A 21658-nucleotide genomic window follows, 5' to 3' on the forward strand; every position below is an offset into this window, starting at 1 on the left:
ATGTTTACATGCATTAGCATTTCTGGGGAAAGTCTGGAAGAAAATACAGTTGGAACTTAATTCGATGTTTGGAAATATTTCCAAAGCTCTCCTGTGCTCAAAAAGTCATTTAACTAATCCAGTATTATGGCCACAGAGAGTCAATTAACAGCTGTAAACCACCCTTGATTTTTTTTTTAAATTGAAGGGCAGTATACATTAAATAAAGTTTTAAAACCCAGTTGGATATTTGACAATTAAACCTCATTTTCAAGCTCTCAGCACATCCACAGTCAGCAGATCCATTCTGTTAAATTTCTAATGAGTAACACTATGTGGTCTTGACTGAGAGACTTTTACTGCACAGTCTACACAGTCTAAGGTGCATGTCTACTCAAAAGCAAGTCCCACTGAGTTAATGGTAATTACTCCCCGTTGTGCATAGACCTGTAGCCTAAGGGAGTTACATATTCACACTTGCATTTCACTTTCATAACACCTTTGTGTCAAAAGTTAAGTAGAGAGATGGTGACCCAAAGGCACATCATGTGCACGTTTTTAAATATGATAATGCATGAAGCTGACTGTTTAAAAATAAAATCAGGGATTATGTGGAAGATCTTGGAGAGTTGCTGCCAATCATAGCAGACAGTGTTAGGTTTGATAGATTAATGGCCCTACTCTGTATATGGTGATTCCCTGTGCTTCTATGAGTGGGAATTTAAACCTGAATCTTTATTAGACTCACACCAGTACCTGCTCTTGCTACCTTCAGGGAGGTTTATATCACTTAAGAAAGATAAATAGATACAGTGACTGGATTGTAGAACATAAATACCACATATTTGGGTCTGCTGACAAAGGAAATGTGATGGCTGTTAATAGTTCATTCTAGCATTGACTGTTACAATGCATTTAAAGGACCTTGGGTTGTATCCATCTATGTCATGTTCCAAATTGACACATTGAAATCAGTGAACAAGTTACGAATTGTATCCAACTACATTTATCATAGTAGATGCATTGAAATTAATGGACCCAAATTAATCATTTTCATTAATTGCAATTAATGCAATTTGAGTAGGGCTAGGTAGCATTGGCTATAACCCTTACTCATTACTAACTTGACTTCAGTGGGTCTAGTCCAGGCATTCCCAAACTCGGCCCTCCAGCTGTTTTGGGACTACAATTCCCATCATCCCTGACCACTGGCCCTGTTAGCTACGAATGATGGGATTTGTAGTCCCAAAACAGCTGGAGGGCCAAGTTTGGGGGTGCCTGGTCTAGTCTTGAGTATGACTGACACAACCTCCTATGCTTAGCTAGATATTGCTTGCAAAGACCATGCCTAATATGGGAGATTTTCCCCCAACAGGGAAGAAATGCACCTATGGACACAAGTGTAAATATTACCATCCGGAACGAGCAAACCAGCCCCTGAGATCCGTAGCTGATGAGCTTCGCATCAGTGCCAAATTATCCGCTGTGAAAACGATGAGTGAAGGAGCACTGGCTAAATGTGGCACAGGAGCAGCCCTTTCCAAAGGGGAAATAACTTCAGAAGTGAAGCGCATTGCTCCCAAACGTCAGTCAGATCCAAGCATTCGGTCTGTTCCTGTGGAACCCGAAGATAGGCTTTCAATGGTGCGGAAGTCTGAGGCTAATTCTGTCCCCTCCCTTGTTTCAGCATTAAGCGTCCCAACCATTCCACCTTCCAAAAGTCACGCTGTTGGGGCATTAAATACCCGGTCAGCAAGCAGTCCTGTACCTGGTTCATCTCAATTCACACATCAGAAATCCTCACTAGAACACATGGCCAGTGTACAGTATCCTCCGATCCTGGTCACTAATAGCCATGGCTCTTCAATGAACTATGCAGATCAGTACCCAAAGTATGAGTCTTTGGGGGACCATGGCTATTATTCAATGCTCAGTGACTTCTCCAATTTGAGTATTAGTAGCATGCATAGCACAGATTACTATGGGGCTGATGTAGACCAAGGTTTATACTCAAGAAATTCAAGCCCCTGTCCAGACAGTTGCTTAAGCCATACAAGCAATGATTCTTACTCCTCATATACAGACTTATATATGGGTCTAGGGGATGGGAGCCCAGAAGACAATGTGAAGGTTCATCGACTCCCACCTCAAAGCCGCCTTCAGCCTTTCTCCCATGGTTATCATGAGTCCTTAACAAGAGTTCAGAGCTATAGCCCTGAAGGGTCTAAACATATTCACAAGCATTCACTTTCCCATTTAGCACTGCACATCCAACACCCAGTTGTTGGGGCTAGGTCCAGTTGCCCAGGGGACTATCCTGTGCCTCCAAACGTTCACCCATCAGCCACTACCCAGCCAAGTCGTGCCCTCGTTATGACGAGAATGGATAGCGTTTCTGATTCGCGTCTTTATGAAAGCAATCCCACACGACAAAAAAGGCCACCGCTCTGTCGAGAGCAGCATGCCAGTTGGGATCCATTGCCATGTCCGACTGATACCTACCCTTACCATCCCTACCCACTGAGCAACAACCTCATGCAACCATCTTATGAGCCTGTAATGGTGAGAAGTGTGCCAGAGAAGATGGAGCAGATCTGGAGGAATCCTTGGGTTGGAATCTGTGGTGACCCACAAGAACCACACATAATCCCAGAGCATCAGTATCAAACCTATAAGAATCTCTGTAATATTTTTCCAGCTAGCGTTGTCCTCTCAGTGATGGAGAAGAATCCCCACATGACAGACGCACAACAGTTGGCAGCTATGATTGTTGCCAAATTGAGAACAGGACGTTAAAAAAGAGCCTTCATTTTGAATTTCTAAAGATAATTGAAAATTCTGTACATTTTGGAGATCTCTAAAAAAGACAGGTGATATGCTCTATTTGTTAAAAGGTTTTAATTGCAGTATACAATTCTGTATATTATTGTAGTGATTATATTTAAAATATGCATGAAGCATTTTGAAAAAGCAGATTGTATAATAAATATGAGTATTTAATGATTTTTAAAGCAGGGATTTTTGAAAAAGGCATTTTACAGGAAGTGCATACCTTATGCATGGATGTATCATTTATTGAATCTAAAAAGGTCATATGTTGGTATGTCCAAAACAGGTCCTTCAAACAGCAATTATATTGCATGACTCAGTGTATAGTCTTCAGTATTAACTGACATATGTTGCTCCAACATAACATTGGGTTTTTACAATAAACTCTGTGCACTTGAACATCCTCACAAGCAGAAGCCTGCTCTTCTTAAAATATCCTTCACAGAACTACAATAAAACAAGCCCAGTCAATTGACATGCCTTGTGTTCACAGAGGGCTTTTGCACCTATCTAGTGGCTCCAGCATGAGGAGGCTTTTGTGGGGAGGCCTAGTTCTCTGGGGAATACACTTTTTGTGCAATGGAAATACCTTTTTGCACATGAGGAGCATTGCCCAACCTTGAAGGGAACGGGGCTGGGAAGCAGTGAATGTTTCTCTTGGACCTTCTAGATAGCTTGAGCTTCTGCCCTTTGGGGAAAATAACATGGCTGGCTTGCAAACATGTTAATAATTCTCAGCTAAATACTGTTGTAATCTTTGCACTGTTACCACAGGCGTGTACAACACATTTCATTAGGGTGTGCACCCAGGGATTTTAATTTTTAAGGTGAACATTTCTTGAATATATACTCATACTCAGTCACATTATTTTTATCTATCAAACTAACTAAGGAAACTAAAACTTAACTAAACTTACTTTTTTAAATTAACTAAACCTTTCTTTAAATATGCAAACGTAGAAAAGGAGGCACAAAATACCAAATCTGTGGTGTAGTGATTACCAGGTGTATACAAAATACAGTCAGTTTTCATGATCTGTATAATGAGCTAAGCCAAATTGACCAAAGCAGATTAAGATTTTTTCATGTTCCTGTCCTGTAGAATGGGACATTGCCCACGAGGTGTGAGTAACAGGTGGTGAATGGAGCTCTGACAGAGACAGAGCCATGAAATAGAAACAGATACAAGCAGAAAGAAAAGGCTGGAATGGATATGCAACTTCTACCTGCCCGCTTCTAGAGACAAACGCAGGCAGAAACTGCATATACATTCCAATTTTATTCCAGCCTTTTAATCCTGCTTGTGTCTCCTCCTATCCGCTTCCCTACTCTCCTCTCTTCAACCTTTGTCTCTCCCTGCCCCACTGCTTCCCCACAGGTTGTGGCAGCTGGGGGAGCTGGGTTGCCACTCCATACTCTATCCTCATCACAATCCAGTTGTTGTTTTTTTATTAAAAAAAAATAGGTTCTGCCTAAGCACACCAGCATGTCCTATGTGCACGCCTATGGCTTTTACAGATTGTTACAATTGGCATTTCTAGTCATTTCAGTACAGTGCAGAAAGCAGAGGGGTTGTAGCATCTGCAATCTGAATTCTGCTTTCCTGTTCTTGTGTGTTGACCAAAGACATGCCAAGAACGTGTCCTGGAGGATGCCAGTGAACAAATATGCAAAGTAGTTTTAAAAATCCAGTTCATTTTTATTAGTGTTGGACAGCAGGCTAGTTTTCAAAGGGGTACTCTAGAATTGGGTTTACTGCAAACTTGCTTCAGTTTTGCACTTTGAAATCCATGCAAAGGTGAGCATTTGCTTCCTGGAACTCCCTGTTTGACAGGCCAGAATCCTCATTCTATGGGTGGCAATGTTTGCACAATGAGTATCCTTTGCTCCAGGTTGGGCAATTTAGTAGCTAAATGTCTCCCACAAGAGGCATTTATGGCGGTGGTGGCTCTTTTGTTTTCTTTTTTAAGGCTGCACTGACTGGACACCCTTTTTAAATCCAAATGTGTATTTCAACATTTTGAACCACTACTAACTCGATATGTCTCGAGCTAGGACTTGTTAACTTCTACTGTAGTTTTTTTCATGAAAGTCGAGAAGGCCTGGTTTCTGGCCTTTTGTTTCTTCATGAGAAGGTGTGACACTGCCTAAATGTTTCTTACTATGAAACACACAGAACGTGAGGCTGCAGTCAGGGTTGTTTCTGGTGTTTTGATAATGGCTTGCAAGCTGCTTTTGGGTTATTTGTTGATCCCAGTCTAAAAATACCCAAAGGAAACCCCAAGCCCTCTACTTGATTGATTGCACTAATCCTAAAATGGCTGCTGGCCCATTTCTATTTTGTGTTGAGTACACTTCAAGAGGGATGTGCTTGCATTAAGTTGGACAGCTCAACAGGTGGTAATAATTCTGTCACATGCTGATCCAGTCTGTTTGCCTACAACCACACAGGGTGCAGAGTGTTTGGGCTCAGCATGGGCCTGGCAGTGCCTATAGCAGCATGCAGCACAATGGTGGCGAAAGGATGGGCAAGCAAACTTTGCTAGCTTGTTGTGTTTCTGCTTGAGTGCAGAACTGATTACCCAATACTGTCTAAATGCAGTACAATATGAGGATATTGGTTTACCTACAGTATCTTTGTAATCTCAAAGTCCCCCGCCTTCACGATATCATACTCTGTTTTCAAAAAGTGGTGTTGAGTTCAAATGCTGAGCTCAAAGCGAGTAACAATAATCACAGTAGCATTAAAAAACATGAAACATTGCAATCTCTATTATATCAAATGCAGTAGCATACAGGTAAAGGAAACAACAAAATCAAACTAATTGAAACAATACTATTCAATAGTAATTCAAAATATCGGAAAAAGTGGCTGACCACCAGCCCTGTGCCAGATGGCATTCTTTGGGAAGGGGCTGCTGCTTCACTCAATGCAGGCAACACACTCCCGGGCATTTATTTTCAAGTGTTAGAATACCTGGGGGTCTAATGATGAAACCCAAAAGTTGCTGCTTTTTCCAGGTTGCTGCAGAAAATTGTTGCTGACGAAATGGTGGCAAACAGGTGGTTTGTCATGGTTGCAGGTTGGGTTTCAGCAGGAGGCTGAACTGCATTAGAACAGAATGGCACACACCATGTTGACTTGCGGTTATGTGGGCTGGTGTCCAGAGCATCAATTGTCCTCTCTCATCTTTTAAAAGCAAACAGCAGAAACGCAGATCAGCTCTGTGGCTTTAATCTGTGCACCAACACAAGCCTTACAGATACTTGCATTTAAATCTGGAAAACATCTTTTTTTAAAAAAAAAATTAAAAAAAATTGGCCAGCTTTTGTCAGAATGGGATTCCTTTATTGTTGCATTTATTTTATACTTCCTTCTCTTTTGTGGTGTAAAAGCAGCTGAGAGCAACGCCTCAAATATCCAGAAATGACCTTTTGTTTGTTGATACAAATTGTATCTTTCTTGATTGTATAAAAATATGTACAAAAGCCATCTCTAGATTAGCTTAAATATTGTATTTTCATCACTATGTTTGTGACACTGTGTGTCACAGGGGAGTAGCCCATCACAGATTATGAACCTTTTTATTTAAAATGGGCACTTAACAATTTATAGAAAAAACAAAGGTAACTTTTCAAATCCACTTTATTACTACGGTATAATGTGCACAGCTAGTGTGTGTGTTTAAGAGCACTACTCTGCATAAGTTATATTAAGTCTATTTATTAAATGAATGCATTCCTGCAATTGATATTTTTTGTAAAGCATCAGTGTTAATAATATTGATGTTAATATTTATACAGTTACAGTAAAATTGCTGTACATCCTGCTTTTGTTCTTAACAAAATAACTATTGTATGATTTAGGTTCAATAAGGAATTTTGTGTGCTCACAACTTCTTGCATGGAAATGAATTTCTGTATGTATAAAAATGGATATTCTCCATTTTATTCCTATGGTAAGGCAAACTCTTGTAGGGGATTTTGGAAGAGTCTTTTCAGCACACCTAATGTTGGGCTGAAATTACCTTGAGAGCTTTTATTGGGATCTAAAATATTTTACAGTTCCCGTCAGTAAATGTTTTTTGTTTGTTTGTGTGCGTGTGTCAGGGGGTTTATATATTGTTCTGTATTGAAAAAAATTCAAGCCTTTTTTTAATGCTTTCTTGGGAAGAAATATTGCTGTGAAGATTAAGTGGTTTACTGTAACACAGCTTTTGCTAAACAATGGTTCCCAATTTTTTCTGCTGTACGAGGAAGAGGTGAATGAAAATTTTGAAGCAGTATGCAAATCTTTTGCCTGTCAATTATCTTTCATCAGTGAAACTTATATATATGTTTCCTTTATGCCTTGATCCACTTCTCTTTTTCTCTTTCTCTCTTGGGAGACTTTTCCCATGCCAGTTCAAAACTGACATTTCACTGCCTTCATCTCTTATTGCAGAATTTCTTCTAAAAGTAGAAGGGATGGTATAAAAACAAGTCACAGTCGCCTACATTGTAAATATAAGACTTTACTTTAAAATGCTCTTTTTGAGAGTACAGTATTTAATTTTTTTAAATTGTGTACCAAATAACTACAGAATATGTATCTATATATAAATTTAAAATAACCCAGGTAACAGCAATCTTCCACTTGTAAAATATTTTAATTTGCTCTTAATTTATTATTGAAGAGTAGTTAATATTCAGTTAGGCAACTGAATTGTGTCTGAAAAACCCAAAAGGTAGGTTGGGAAGCAATCTTAAGTAATTTTGTAAATAGTAAATGTTGTTCTGTGTTTTTGCTTGTACACACATATTTGACTTCTATTAATCCTGTTGTACTATTGAGCTGCAGTATTTTGCTTTTCTTAATTTGTAGAACTAAACATAACTGTTTAATTGTTGTAAAAAAAATTATAAAATCTCTTTGGGTTTTTTTGTTGACCCAAATATAATGTAAGTCTCAATGACAAAGAGTGAAGATAGACTTTACAGCCCATTGCCCTGATCCAGCAAGAGCAATGCAAACAGGGAAGCTGGCTTCCACATGTGCAGCAGAGGCAGGTGATACATCATGATAGCAATCTAGACTCCATTGAATTAGCTGGATGTGCTGTTTTATGCCGAAGAGAATGCACATCCCCATGTCGGGGCAGTGCAGCTAGAGCTGGATTAGGGCCAGCATGTGGTGTCTGTAATCAGTGTAATATTTTGTGCAATGTTTTTATATACAGCTGCATGTTTCAGGCATCCACTGGCATGGGCATGTATGTAAGTTTTGTAAAAAGTTTTATATATATATATATACATACTAAATGGCTGAGATAATCGCCAAAGCATCATCTTGCAGGGGACAGAAAACATATTTTCCCTTTAAAATGTGAAATTCAATGCTAACACGAAAGTGGCCCTGTTTGCATGTAATTGCAAGCCAAAACAAGAATGAGCAAGCGTGTGGGTACCCACAGTGAAAATCTGGTCTTTCTGCTGATGTGCTACCTGGAGCCAACCTTACCTGGAGCTAAGCCATAAGTCTGTTGGGTGTGGGTCTGAGCTTTGTGGCCTGTCTTCCCCCAACAAACCATGAGTGGTAAAGAAAGAACATACCTTATATGTTGGGAGCGAGACAAACCACATGTAACACTAAGCCAAACTGTGCCTTAGTTCTGGGTAATGCGGTAGCAGAAGAACAGGCAGAGCAAAACGGTTGCAATTTTCACTATGGGTATCTGCTGCTTTGCAGAGCCATAGTTTGGCTTAGTGTTAACTATGAACTGGGCCTCTTAATAATTATTTTTTTTGCAATTCAATTGTAGACATTTTTCTGCAATACTTAACCAATGAAGTACTGTAGTGACTCTCTACAGGGCCTGATGCCACTCAGTAGCTTCATAGTACCAATGAAAAAACAGCCTTTTTTCACCAGAGTGGATTCTTTAAGAGGTGTATGGTGTCAGTGCAAGACAAGACAGTGGCACAAATTTGAACCCATACTTGTAGGGTAGGATCACTACAGAGAAGTCATTAGTGCCAAGTTAGTCACTTGGATAAATAATCTGTGAAGTGTTGCTATGTTTTGATCTGCCAAATAATAGCTTACAAGCATCACACATGCAGGACTTCTGAATGTTTTAGTGTTCAGCGTTACAAAAAAATGTTAGAAGTCTTGCCAGAAAGTGTAGTCAACCAACCACTGCTGATGAGTCGCCATGTTAGCGTAATTTTGATTGGAGCTTTACACAGTCCACTGAAATAAGTGGATATTCAGCAACAGAACTGGTTGGGCATCACCAAGTTTGTGACTTTGAAGATCTTTTAATTTTCTATGACAAGGCTGCAATGTATATGCACATGTGCACACTAGTACAAATGTCACTGTCATTTCATGCTCAAAGAATGCAAGCACCCATTTATTTATGAAACAGCTTATAGTGGCTTCCAGCTTGCTTGGGTTTTGAACTTGAATTTTCTGGTGAGTGGTGTGGGCAGCAAATATTTCTGTTTAAATGCATCTCAAAGGTGGTTATGGCAGGGGTGGAAGGGATCCTTGTTTTCTCCACTCCACCCAGTTAGCAGGTTTTGTGTAGATGTTTTATATCTAGGCATTTATATTAATGTATTCAATAAACTGAGTCGCTTGGTCAGTACCTCTCAGGTCTCTTGTGCATTTCTTTTTGTGGCCAATACCTGCCAGTCTAAATATTTCAAATAGTTTTGTGTTGATTTTTTTAAAATATATTCAATCTTACTAATTTTACAGCACAAACATGCAGATGAACATATACCTTCCAGATGCATACTTTTTGAAGTTGTATTGAAGCCTTAAACCAGTGGTTCAGGACCCACGTGGCAATCTCTCAGCTAGGCCTAGAGGATGCAACCTTTTATTCACTTTCCTTTTGTGAGCTCCCCCCCCCCCACTTTTCTCCCAGCCTAGCCTTGCCTCCCCACCCACTGCTGGAAACATGCTGCCTGACCTTGGAAGATGATTTTCATCTGCCTCAGCTGCCTCACTGAACTTCACAAGACAGAGGGTTGTGGCAGGAGGCCTATAAACCATAGGAACGAAGAGCTTGAATCACTGCTGGTGGGGTAACCAATGAGTGAATCCAGTAGCATCCAATTCTAGAGAGCAAGCCTTATTCACTAGTAAAGGCTGCTACTCCACTGTAATAGAGTAGAGTAGAGTAGAGTAGAGTAGAGGGCTTGGGCCAGGAAGAAAAGGTGGAGGGAATCCCAGTTGAATTTAATGGGTTCATTCATGCATTAAGTCTACTGAGGGTCCAGTCCCCTTGAATGTTTTATATCTCCCTGTCTCGAATCCTCCAAGTGTGGATCGGATTTCTATTGCTTCTGCTGTATGGGTTAAATTATCTGAATAATAATAATAATAATAATAATAATAATAATAATAATAATTTGGGAATAAGAATTCATGGGTTCAGCTAGGCTAGGGTAAGGCTTATCTTTTCCCTTCCTTCCCAGGTAAATGTATGCTGATAAGATTGTGGGAAATTTCACAGCCTGATCTTCTGGGATATACCCGGGTTTAAACTTCCTGTGCTTCCTCGAGAGGTCCGGAGGGTGGTAACATAACAGGCCTCCTCTGCAATGTCTTCCTGTCTGTGGAATGCTCTCCCTAGGGAAATTCACCTGGTGCCTTAATTATACACCTTTAGGCACCAGGCAAAAACATTCCTTTTAACCAGGCCTTTGGTTGATCTAAAATAAAAAAATTCATTCAGTAGCACCTTAAAGACCAACTAAGTTTTTTATTTTGGTATGAGCTTTCGTGTGCATGCACACTTGGTTGATCTGACTGACATCCTACGCCTTTTTATTTTGATTATATATATTGTGGTTTCTATGTTGAGCTTTTCTGTGTACTGCCCTGAGACCTCCGGGTATGGAGTGGTATATAAATTAAATAAATAATAATAATAATAACCATGGATGGGGCTTAGGATTCCTATGGATTTCTTCAATAACACCTGAGGGTTATTGCAGTTTTTCACCCAATCTGAAGTGGCAATCCTAATCCAATTTACTTGGGAGCAAACCCCACTGAATAAGGATTTTCTTCTGAGTAGGCATGGTTAAGGATGCAGTGGAGTGCTTGCTTACAGAATGTTTAGCCGTCTTGCTCACTGCCTGAATAAATGCTTATTCAGAAGCAAGCACAGTGGTGCCTCGCTAGACAAATGCCCTGCTAGACGAAAATTCCGCTTAACGAAAGGATTTTCTGATCGGAGGTTGCCTCGCTATACGAGATTTTCTATGGCCACCGCTTCGTCTTATGACTTTCACATGTACTAAACAAAATAGCATGCCAACACCTTTGCACATGATATGTAGCAAGATGCTAACGTTAAATGTGAAAGTGGGTCTCATGTTCCTGTTTGGGAATCAGAGGTGGGTCTGGGGTCTGGACTGATTGAGGACCATTGCTTTAAGTGAACTTAGTAAGTGCTGCAACCTAGCACTGTTCATATCTCTGAACTGCATATTAAACTTCATGCTCAAAAATAAACAACAGGCAAGAAAAAGGACTGAATAGTGTTTTTATTAGAATGCAGAACATGCTTATAAAGAGTAAGTGACTCTGCTATGCATAGTCAGAGCTATTTTTCTAGAAGTGGCGTACATGGGAGGTGTCGCAACAGTTCTGGCTGGAAAAAAGCCCTGCAAAGTGTACACATCATTTATACACCGCCTACTTGATCTCAATGGGTAGGGAGTTCCGAAGTGTAGGTGCCACCACACTAAATGATTGAGTTCTTACAAATGTGGAACGGGTATGTATGTGACACTTGCAGTAATAACAACAATAACAATAACAAATTTTTATTTATACCCCGCCCGCCCCCCAGCCAAGGCCGGGCTCAGAGCGGCTAACGCCAAATATAAAACAACTACCGTAGTTAAAATACAATTCGACGAGACTAAATACATTTAAATTTACATTAAAAAATTAAAAATGCAGCCGCATACAAAAGGGAAAACGGGGGAGGGAATCAGGTTGTCTCCAGGCTAAATGCCAGGCGGAACAACTCTTGTCTTACAGGCCCTGTGGAAAAAAATCAGGTCCCGCAGGGCCCTGGTCTCAGGAGACAGAGCGTTCCACCAGGTTGGGGCCAGTGTTGAGAAGACCCTGGTTCTAGTTGAGGCTAATTGATTTCCTTAGGGCCCAGGACCTCTAAGGTGTTACTATTTATGGACCTTAAGGTCCTCTGCGGGGCGTATCGGGAGAGACGGTCCCGTAAGTACAAGGGTCCTAGGCCGCAAAGTAGTGACAATTCCACACACTGTATATTCTTCTGCACCACCAGCACATCATCCACTTGTTAGAAAAGTTGAAGGCCATTTTTGATCTTATGGAGATCGCTTTGGGTCCATAATAATCCCTCAGCAACAGAGCCACCCCATTCTGAAGAGCTGTTGGAGAAGATGGGAAAACAGCTTTAAAAACAAATTTTATAAGCAAAAGGGACACAAACACATAGCACACTTTTCAGTCTATAAAACGAGATTTTTTTTTAAATTGTAAAATAAGGTTTAAAAACTGGGGACGTCTTATGCACGGGTAGTGGGTACAACTCCCATCATCCGTAGCTAGCAGGACCAGTGGTCAGGGATGAGCTGGGGACCTAAGCTTGAGAAACACTGGACTAGTCTATTGAACTCAACTAGTGAAGAGTGTTTCACAACTATAATCACCTTTGCCCTATCCCAGGATTAAATAATGGTTACTTCTGAATGTAAATTCCACATTGCACCCACAGAAAATTGTGCCCAACAGCTGTTTTGTTCTCTAGAGGAAAGAAGAAATTCCCCTGAAAAAATGCAAATACAACCAGCAAGAGACCTGCCAGTGACAGAGCAGAAACTGTCAGAAACTGTCAGGTATTCCACACCCAATATGCTTAGAGCTGGTAAACCTGCTTAAGGCTATAGCCTTAAGACGCATGCCTGCTTCAACTCTGCTGTGGCTTCTAATTTATAACTCCATCAGGCCACATGTGTTTTCAACAAGTAGGAACCAGAAAAGGTTGAAAAGCACCTACAAATTCCCCTAAAGCCAGATATAGTAAATAATTCCCCTAATGCAAGAGTCAAGAGCCAATCTCATGTTCAAACTTTTGCATAATCATAGATAAATGAGAGCCTTGGAGAAAAGATGGAATATAAAAAAAAAAGTAGCGAAATAAAACAGGCTTTTCCATGTTTCAACATGGCTTGCCAAGTAACGCAAATGATTTAATTGAAGATCTGCAGTGGGGCTGGTCTACATATGCAGCAGAGCAAGTCACCAGAATGCTGAGGTGGTAGAGTGGACTGCACCACTTCAGACAACTGATAAGGGATGCTGGTTTTGATACCCAATCACTCACAATAAAAAACACACAACTGCAAAATGGCCTGCAGTTAAACAAAAACAAAAACCAAGCATGCTGGGAAGTTGCTCCCTATTGTGCTAGCATTAGGATAGCATTAAAAATTGTGAAGCCTGAAGTCTGCAGTCCATTCTCCCACACCTGAGAACTCTACCACCTCACTCTGTCTTATGCATAGATCATTAGGCTGTGGTGCAAAACTGAGGAGTGAACACTACAAGCAGAATCATAGTAGAAACAGAGGACAGGCCGCATCTCCACTATAAGATGAAACAAGGTACAGTTGGAAATAGCGTACTGAGGCACAGGATGGCAGAATAAAATGCTTGTCACAGCTGGAGTGTTTCCACCTCATCACTTTCAGGGATGGGGCTGGACATTTTAGTTGAGGGCTGTAGACGTGGCAGCACGTCTGCTTTGCATGCAAAGCATCCCAGGTTCAATTCCTGGTATCTCCAGATAAGGTACGAATGTACCTTGTCTGAAAGTCTGGAGAGCCATGACTAGTAGCCTGACTCGGTATAAATACAGTTTCCTATGTTGTAAAATGCAGAGAGCTAATAATGCTAGACAGCAGATAAAGATGGATAGGCTCTGCACAAAGCAAACTATCTCAACCCCACAGGAGACCTCCATCTATGACAGAAAGGGAATGCTGCTGCCTAAATGCTAGAATGAAGGCTGCTTCCTGCTGCAAGGCTCACTTCCACCTGGCCTAGGGGTGGGTGGGGCCCACACTCACTTGAACAGCTAAAAGACACTCCTGGGAGGCGGAGGGACATTGCTGGAACTACTCTTGGATTGGGGAAACTGGCTAAAATGTTTTAAACGGTTCCACTTTTGGTTCCTCTGTTTCATTTTTGTCGGGTTGGTGTTGGTTACATGTTTAGTTGGAGTTGGTGCTTACTTTGAGTATAACTGCAAACTGTTTATTATTATTGTTGTTGTTATTGGTTTGTTGCTTGTATAGGATATTGTTTTCAATGTTTGATTTTATATATATACTAGCTGGCCTGGCCACGCGTTGCTGTGGCTCATCCCTGTGTTCCCCCCCACCCTGTCCCGATCTATGACGTATCCCGTCTCCTTCCCCCTCACCCCCCAGTTCACCCCTGTGATTCCCCCCCACCCTGTCCCGACCCATGACCTATTCAGTCCCCTCCCCCCCAACACCCACCCAGGTGAGTCCTCATCTCCATTCAGCCTAGTCTGTAAAGGTGAGCCGAGCTGTTGTGGAGAGGGAAGGTTTTCTAGCTGCAGTACCAGTGTAACCGCCGATAGAGGGTGCTGTTTTGCAACCTCTTCTGGCTTCTTTTTCCCAGCATGCACTTTTGGGTGACTTGTGTGTTCTGAAACACGGGGTTTGGGGTTTTTACTTTGCGCAGGTGTGACATCTGTCTATGGAAACAGTATATGCTTCCTCTCACAGAAGCATGGGACGTTGTGTGCAAATTTGAACGCTACCAGTCAAGCGGTTTCGGTGTGTGTGTGTGTGTGTGTGTGTGTGTGTGTGTGTGTATATATATATATATATATATATATGTAGTAAGCTACACAGAGTGGCTGGGGAAACCCAGCCAGATGAGTGGGATATAAATTTTATTATTATTGGCCTCAGTGAGCATTGCCACTGAGGTAGTCACTTGCAGTCCAGAGTCATTGGGAGAGGCACAGCACTGACTACACTTGTCATAAACTGGACACCATGCTCTTTGAAATTAAAGCACAAAGATTTTTGCTCCTTTCTATGGCCTGTGTGCCCTTTAAATCTGTTCTAGGGTTTTCCCCAACCCTCTGGAGTAGATGTGTGGAGACGAGGGATGTCCCCTTGCAGAAATCCTTGCACAGACACGTTAGTTAGACAGCACCTGGGGCTTCTGCGACATCTCTTTGAGCAAGTTATAGCTCAGGTAAAGCAAGGAGCTTTGTGGAAGTGAGGTTTCTGCCCATCTTTCAAGTTGCAGGCATCAACAGCTTCCTTCCACAGTGATTTATTTTGGAAATCAGCTGCATCCTGTACATCATTTGAGCCCTTCCTTTTTTGCCCGCAAAAGCAGTTGAGGGGAAGACAGAGGGGGTAAACCCCTCCTCCCCACCACACAGGGAGGTACAAGGTCTGTGAGAAAAAGAAACAGAGGACCCAAGGTCCTTAAATTTCCCACTCAGCCCACAGTGGCTTGGTTCTTAAAAGAGACCTCATAACCAGAGTAACCTCTTTCCTTTCCCTTCCTCAAATAGACACATGCCACCACAAAATTCACACCTCATTGCTAAAGCAAGACCTCATGCTTCTCTTTTGCACTCTTGCAGCAGCAGCAGCAGCCTCAAACAGTGACGTAAATCAAACCTCAAGGTGGGGGAAAAGAAAGGCAGAGAGACCAGCCTCTAAGAGGGAATGGTGTTTTGAAATGGACTCACGATAAAAACAAAGAACTCTTGTTAGTCAGTCTATGTTTAGAAAATGAATGGTGGAGGGGATTTCTGCTACTTATGCAATTGAGGGATGACTGGAAGACAGCAGAGAAGAATCTGTAGCTATGAAGAAAAAGGTCAGTGCTATTAACAAATGCATTTATGGTGGTTATGTCCAAACTGAAGCAGACTCACTACTGCTCTTATAATATCCCTGCAAAGCAGGTCACTCTCATTATCTTTATGTTGCTGATTGGGATGAAGGGACAGTGTGCTTTCATGGCAAAGGTGAAGTTCAAACCAGATGTTCTGCCACTCTTAGCTCCATTTCTTGGCAACTGTACTTAAGCCAACTCTGTGGTTATTATATCAATTGTGGCAACTACCACAGAAGTGAATGCTTGGGTGTTGAATATGCGGTCTGGTTGGAGATGTTCTGAGGCAGGGCCTTTTCAGGAGCGATTCCCTGTTTGTGGAATCGCCTTCCTGGTGAGGTGCACCTGTCTACCTTTTATTAATGGTCAGGAGGGATTTAAAAACATTTGCTTGTAACAAACCTCCCTTACCCGGCATTGGATGGCTGAAAGAGTTGTTCCCAGTAATCTTGAAATGATTAGCCATCATTTAAATATGTAACTGTTTTGATATGGTCTTAACCTTTTAAAATGTTCTAAGTGAGTTTTGGTTTAATTTTTAATTCTATTGTTTTGCTACTTCAATACTTGCAGCACTGGATGCCTTCTGGTAGAAGGATGGCATGAAAATTTAATTAAGAACCAAAGGCCCATCTAGTCCAGCAATCTGTTCTCAACTATAGCTACTCAATATGCCTCAACAGGAAGCAGAAAAGCAGGACTGGACCACAAGAACACCCGTTATCAATCATTAATGATAATAATTTGCCTGCTTCCCGATCATACATCCCCAGAGGTAAAGGTAAATAACCCCTGGACGGGCAAGTCCAGTCAAAGGCGACTATGGGGTGCGGCGGTCATCTTGCTTTCAGGCTGAGGGAGCCGGTGTTTATCCACAGACAGCTTTCTGGGTCATGTGGCCAGCATGACTAAACCACTTCTGGCACAACAGAACACCGTGATGAGTGCCAGAGCGCACAGAAACACCGTTTACCTTCCTGCCACAGTGGTACCTATTTATCTTTCAAACTGCTAGGTTGGCAGAATCTGGGACAGAGCAACAGGAGCTTACCCTGTTGTGTGGATTCAAACTGCCAACTTTCTGATTGGCAAACCCAAGAGGCTCAGTGGTTTAGGCCATAGCACTATCCACATCCCCAGAACAGCAAGGGGGAGTTTCAAGAGCAAGGCAGCATAAATAAAATAAAATAAATGCACACACTGAAGTGCCCCAGGGCTATCTGCTCCTCCATCCTTGCTCCTGGCAAAAAAATCTATTTGTTCCTGCTCACCATTCTTGACAAACAGGCAGCATCTTCATGCTCCTTCAGATGGATCTAGTAATGCATGAATATTGAACTAAAAATGAGGGCACGCAACCATTTCTGATCATCTAGAAAAGCTCAATTTGGATATCAACTATTTTCTCCACATCTCTGCCTTCAGTTGTGTGTAAAACAATTCTGCCCTCGCCACACACCGACAGGAAGAAATCAACACCACAGCAGGATCTGAGTTAGAACAGTTAATCAAGTGGGGCAGGAGTGGCTATAAATGGCTACAATTGGAGCAGCTGCTGTGGCAACTGACATTATTGCCCTGGTGACAAAATGATGGAAGTTTACAGCACTGGCTCAAATGGACGATTAGGAGCCACCCTGCTGGAAGCAACCAACTTTGGTGTAAAAACAAACAAACCATAAATTGAAGGCCTGCTGCAGAGACCTAAAATAGATGCTGGCCAATCTAGTGTTAAGAATGATTATGAGGTGTACAACCTCTGGAACAATTTTGTAGCAAAGACACTGTTTATTGTAACATACGCTATGGCCCAATCCTATCTGAGGTATTTAGGGCAAGAAAAATAGTTGTAACTTGGGCTGTTACTAGATTGCAGAAGTCTGAACCACACAAGTTTTTTTTTTAATCAATTTGCTTAATAAATAGGAGTGAACATGGATAGAAACAAATATTCAAATGTTGTTTATTTATGGTCTACCAACCACAGATAAAATAAAAAGTTACAGAATGTGAAGCATTTAAGATTGCTAAAAGCAGAAAAAGCTATCATAGATTGCTACATTTATGAATTTTTCAACTTGCTCCATCATTCAAAAAATTCAAGCCCTCCATGAAAGTGGTCAAGAGAAACTCTGAAGGGCATTCAATGAAGGACTGTGTAACGGGGCATATCAGTTTCTATGTACTTTTTTAAAAAATGCTTTTAAAAAAGAACAGGTAAAACAAAATATATGTCTGTTGTTGAAAGTGCACAATCTATTACTTATAGGAGCTTTGTAATATACACCCCCTTTAAAGAAAAGCAGAAAACCTGTAGGCCCCAATTCAAATAACACAGCATGCTAGCTAAGCCCAGTACAAGGGCTACTGCTTGCATAATGATGCTTTCTCTCCATTCCTCGCTTATAGTTGCTCTGGAGGGTTGGAGAAACCCCCTCAACAGTGCATAGGGAAAAAGCAGGGGGTCATTCTGTTTGGCAGAACTGCTAGCATGGACAGAATGATCAGATGAGTGTGGCACTGAATTGCTCTCATACTGTTTTTGTCTGTGAGGGAGGAAGGAGGAAAAAATGCTATTGGATGACAGGGAGAAGGTGGAACTGCTTTGCCTCTGTCTTCACCCAAAAGGAAAGCAATGCTCAACCTGATGATAACAGAATAAATGATGCACGGAGGGAGCTGAAGCCCAAGATAGGAAACAGGTCGTAAAGGAACATCTAGCTATGTTAAATGAATTCAAATCTCCAGGGCCTGGTCAGCTGCACCCAAGGGTACTAACGGAGCTCATGGATGTAATCTCAGAGCTTCTGCCTATAATATTTGAGAATTCTTGGAGAATAGGTCAGGTCCTTGTAGACTGGAGGTGGGCAGATGTTGTCCCTCTGGGACAGATGTGGAAGCATGCCTTCAGCGAGTGAATACCTCGGCGAGTGAACACCTCCGCGGAATGGATTGCGTTCACAAACTGAGGTACTACTATAATGCTTTTTGACAAAGTCTCCCACAGTACTCTTGCAAAGAAGCTGATAAAATGTGGGCTAGATGAGGTAACTGTTAGGTTGATTTGTAATTGGTTGGCTGACTGAACCAGACTGCTGTCCTGGGCCCACTGTTGTAATAGTACCAGTCTATTCTGCCTTGGTCAGACCCCACTGGGAGTACTGGGTCTAGTTCTGGGTGCCACAATTTAAGAAGGATATTGTCAAGCTGGAATGTGCCAAGCTGGAATGTGCAGAGGAGGGCATCCAAGATGAACAAGGGTCTGGAAACCAAGCCGTATGAAGAATGGTTGAGGGAGTTGGGTATGTTTAGCCAGGAAAAAAGGAGACTAAGAGCAGCCATGATAGCCATCTTCAAATATCTCAAGGGCTTTTGGGTGGTAAGAGCTGTTTGACAGTGGAATAGAATCGTCTCTCTTGGCAAGTGGTGGACTCTCCTTCATTGGAGGTTTTTAAGCAGAAGTTGGATAGCCAGTGGCTTTAAGTTACAAGAAAGGAGATTCTGACTAAACATCAGGAAGAACTTTTTAAGGTTGGATGGCCATCTGTCCTGGATGCTTTATTCCTGATTGCAGGAGATTGGATTAGATGATCCTCAGGGTCTCTTCCAACTCTACAATTCTAAGATTCTACAACATCTGCTAAAATGTCACTTGCAGTTTTTAGCAAATACTAGACTGCAGACAGGCTTTGATCTTCAGCTTCAGTTTAACTGCTGTAAAACACCCAAAGTCCAAGGTGCTGCATAAACAATGCTACACTCAGCATTGCATCCACAATTAGCCCTTGCCTTCCTCCTGCTACCTTTGGAGCTAGAGAGGTGGCCAGAGATCTTCCCTGTAGTCACAGTGTGATTCCTGTCTCTTCCCCAGCTCCAATGTTGGGAGAAAGGCTGGTAGAGGCTTTTTTAGTCACTGTGTTGCTAAAGTGCTTAGCAAAAGGATAGGCAGAAGCTAGATTTGAATCTACAGTAGATCTCTGGGTGGTTTATCAAATTTCTGTCCCACCCTTTGCACCAGTCTCCAGTTGGTGGATCTCAAAACTCTTGCAAAAACAAAAGTTGACCTCATAAGTCAACCCTAATCTAGAAAGCCTCAATCACACAGAGCCAAACAGGCAACCTCCCAACAAACATTTTCAGCACCAAACTTAACATAAAGAGTCCTGCCCATATTATAAAACATCCTGTATTCACAATGGCCAACCAGATGCCAAGCAGGACCTGAGTACCACTCTCCCCTCCTGCAGTTTTCAGCTGCTGTTAGGGTAGTTTATTTTAACGATTTTGGGGGGGACTGGAGGAAGGTTGGGGTATTAAAACATCTGTTAAAATGAACAAATATGCATAACATCCCTGAGTCTATCTTCACAGGCCAAGGACAAATAACATATGGTGCTGTTATACTCCTGGAAAGTTAAGCAAGTCAAGATGGGGAAGCTGTCTGGGTGACAGACATTTAAGGACATACACGTAAGCTACTCTAAGCTACTTGGAGTAAAGAGCAGTTCCTAAGGAATAAACCAAGTGAAAGGGAAAAGTAATAAAACCCAGTTTAGAGAGACGTAAAGAACAAAACATGACACATTATTACATTTCCTCTGATCCTCCCCAATATAGCATCCACAGTCCACAACCTCCACACCCTGTGATGTCTTAACAACCACCCTGTGAGGTATGTTTAGCTAAGAGAAAGACTGGCCTGTGCATTTCATGGTGGAGACAAGATCGAGCCTTTCATCTCTTTTATTTAGCATTGCAAGGGCCCATCTAGCCCTCCACATGTTACTCACGTGGCATTGGGGGTGCTATTCCTGCCTCCATCAATCAGCTGGTCGTGTGTCAGCATCACAGAGTAGTTCTCCACCAGCAGGTTGTCAGGGTCATCTGATTGGTCAGGCAATTTCCCCAAAGGATAATTTCCCCACTTCACCCTATCTGTGAGAGAAGACACAGATAATTCAGCAAGATCAAATGCCTTTCACCTGGGGTTAGTCTGTTTATACGGACTATGAACAAAATGTGGTACAATATTATTGCATCCTACGCGGGGGTTCAGTTTCAAGGGTTCTGAATATACATGAAAAGCATGTATACCCAAACCCCTGGAACAGCTCAGGACCACAATACCTCAAGGACTGCCTCTTCCCATATGAACTTACCTGGTCCCTGAGATCATCTTCTGAGGCCCTCCTTTGTGTGCCTCCTCGAGGTCCAGAGGGTGGCAACATGAGAACGGGCCTTCTCTGCAGTGCCTCCCCGTCTACGGAATGCTCTCCCCAGGGAAGTTCATTATATACCTTTGGGTTCATTATATACCTTTGGGCGCCAGGCAAAAACTTTCCTTTTTAACCAGGCCTTTAGTTGATCTTATTGACACCCAACACCCTTTTAGAATGTGGCTTGGGGGGGGGAGTAATTGCTTTTGGTTTGATTTTATATGTTGTGGTCTGGTTGTGAACCGCCCTGAGACCTCGGGTATAGGGCGGTGTAGAAGTTGAATAAATAAACAAACAAACCACCCAGCAGCTAGTGGGTGAGGGGAGGGGGCCTTGCCCAGCAAGCAAGGCAGAGAGGTTAAAAGCTCTTTATGTGTGGGGTAACTCAAGTGGAGCTTTTAAACTCTCTGCCCTGCTTGGATTTAACTTGCACAATTTCAACCAGCTTGCCTTCAACTGCATATGGCTGAAACTGGGCAAATTAAATGTGTAAGATGTGATCATGCTGTATTCCCAGCTTTTCCTCTTCCCAGAGATCAATGTGGGTTAGAATTGAGTTAAAATGTAAGTATGCTTTACAATGGATGGGAAACCTATTTCAGTCCGAAGGCCACAATCCCTCACAGGCATCCTTCTGGTGTCACATGCCAGTGATAGGTGGGTCTGGAGGCAAAATTGTGTGAAGGTA

The 21658-nt window shown here is 42.0% G+C and overlaps 2 protein-coding genes across 4 annotated transcripts in view; one reads left to right on the plus strand and one right to left on the minus strand.

Moving 5' to 3' along the window:
* ZC3H12B (zinc finger CCCH-type containing 12B) overlaps positions 1 to 9716 on the plus strand; it is a 45267-nt gene extending 35551 nt beyond the window's left edge. Inside the window, exon 7 of the mRNA XM_035113885.2 lies at positions 1355 to 9716. Within this exon, the coding sequence (XP_034969776.1) occupies positions 1355 to 2775 (1421 nt within the window). The 3' untranslated portion in view covers positions 2776 to 9716. The remainder of the gene's footprint in view (positions 1 to 1354) is intronic.
* A 1599-nt stretch (positions 9717 to 11315) lies between these two features.
* LAS1L (LAS1 like ribosome biogenesis factor) overlaps positions 11316 to 21658 on the minus strand; it is a 37669-nt gene continuing 27326 nt past the window's right edge. For all 3 annotated transcript variants that reach the window (XM_060270552.1, XM_035113575.2, XM_035113576.2), the window contains exons 13-14: positions 20545 to 20689; positions 11316 to 12228 (exon numbers count right to left, since the gene is read on the minus strand). In XM_060270552.1, the coding sequence (XP_060126535.1) occupies positions 12138 to 12228; positions 20545 to 20689 (236 nt within the window). In that variant the 3' untranslated portion in view covers positions 11316 to 12137. The remainder of the gene's footprint in view (positions 12229 to 20544; positions 20690 to 21658) is intronic.

Source organism: Zootoca vivipara, chromosome Z, assembly GCF_963506605.1.
Source record: "Zootoca vivipara chromosome Z, rZooViv1.1, whole genome shotgun sequence".
Classification (NCBI taxonomy): Eukaryota; Metazoa; Chordata; class Lepidosauria; order Squamata; family Lacertidae; genus Zootoca; species Zootoca vivipara.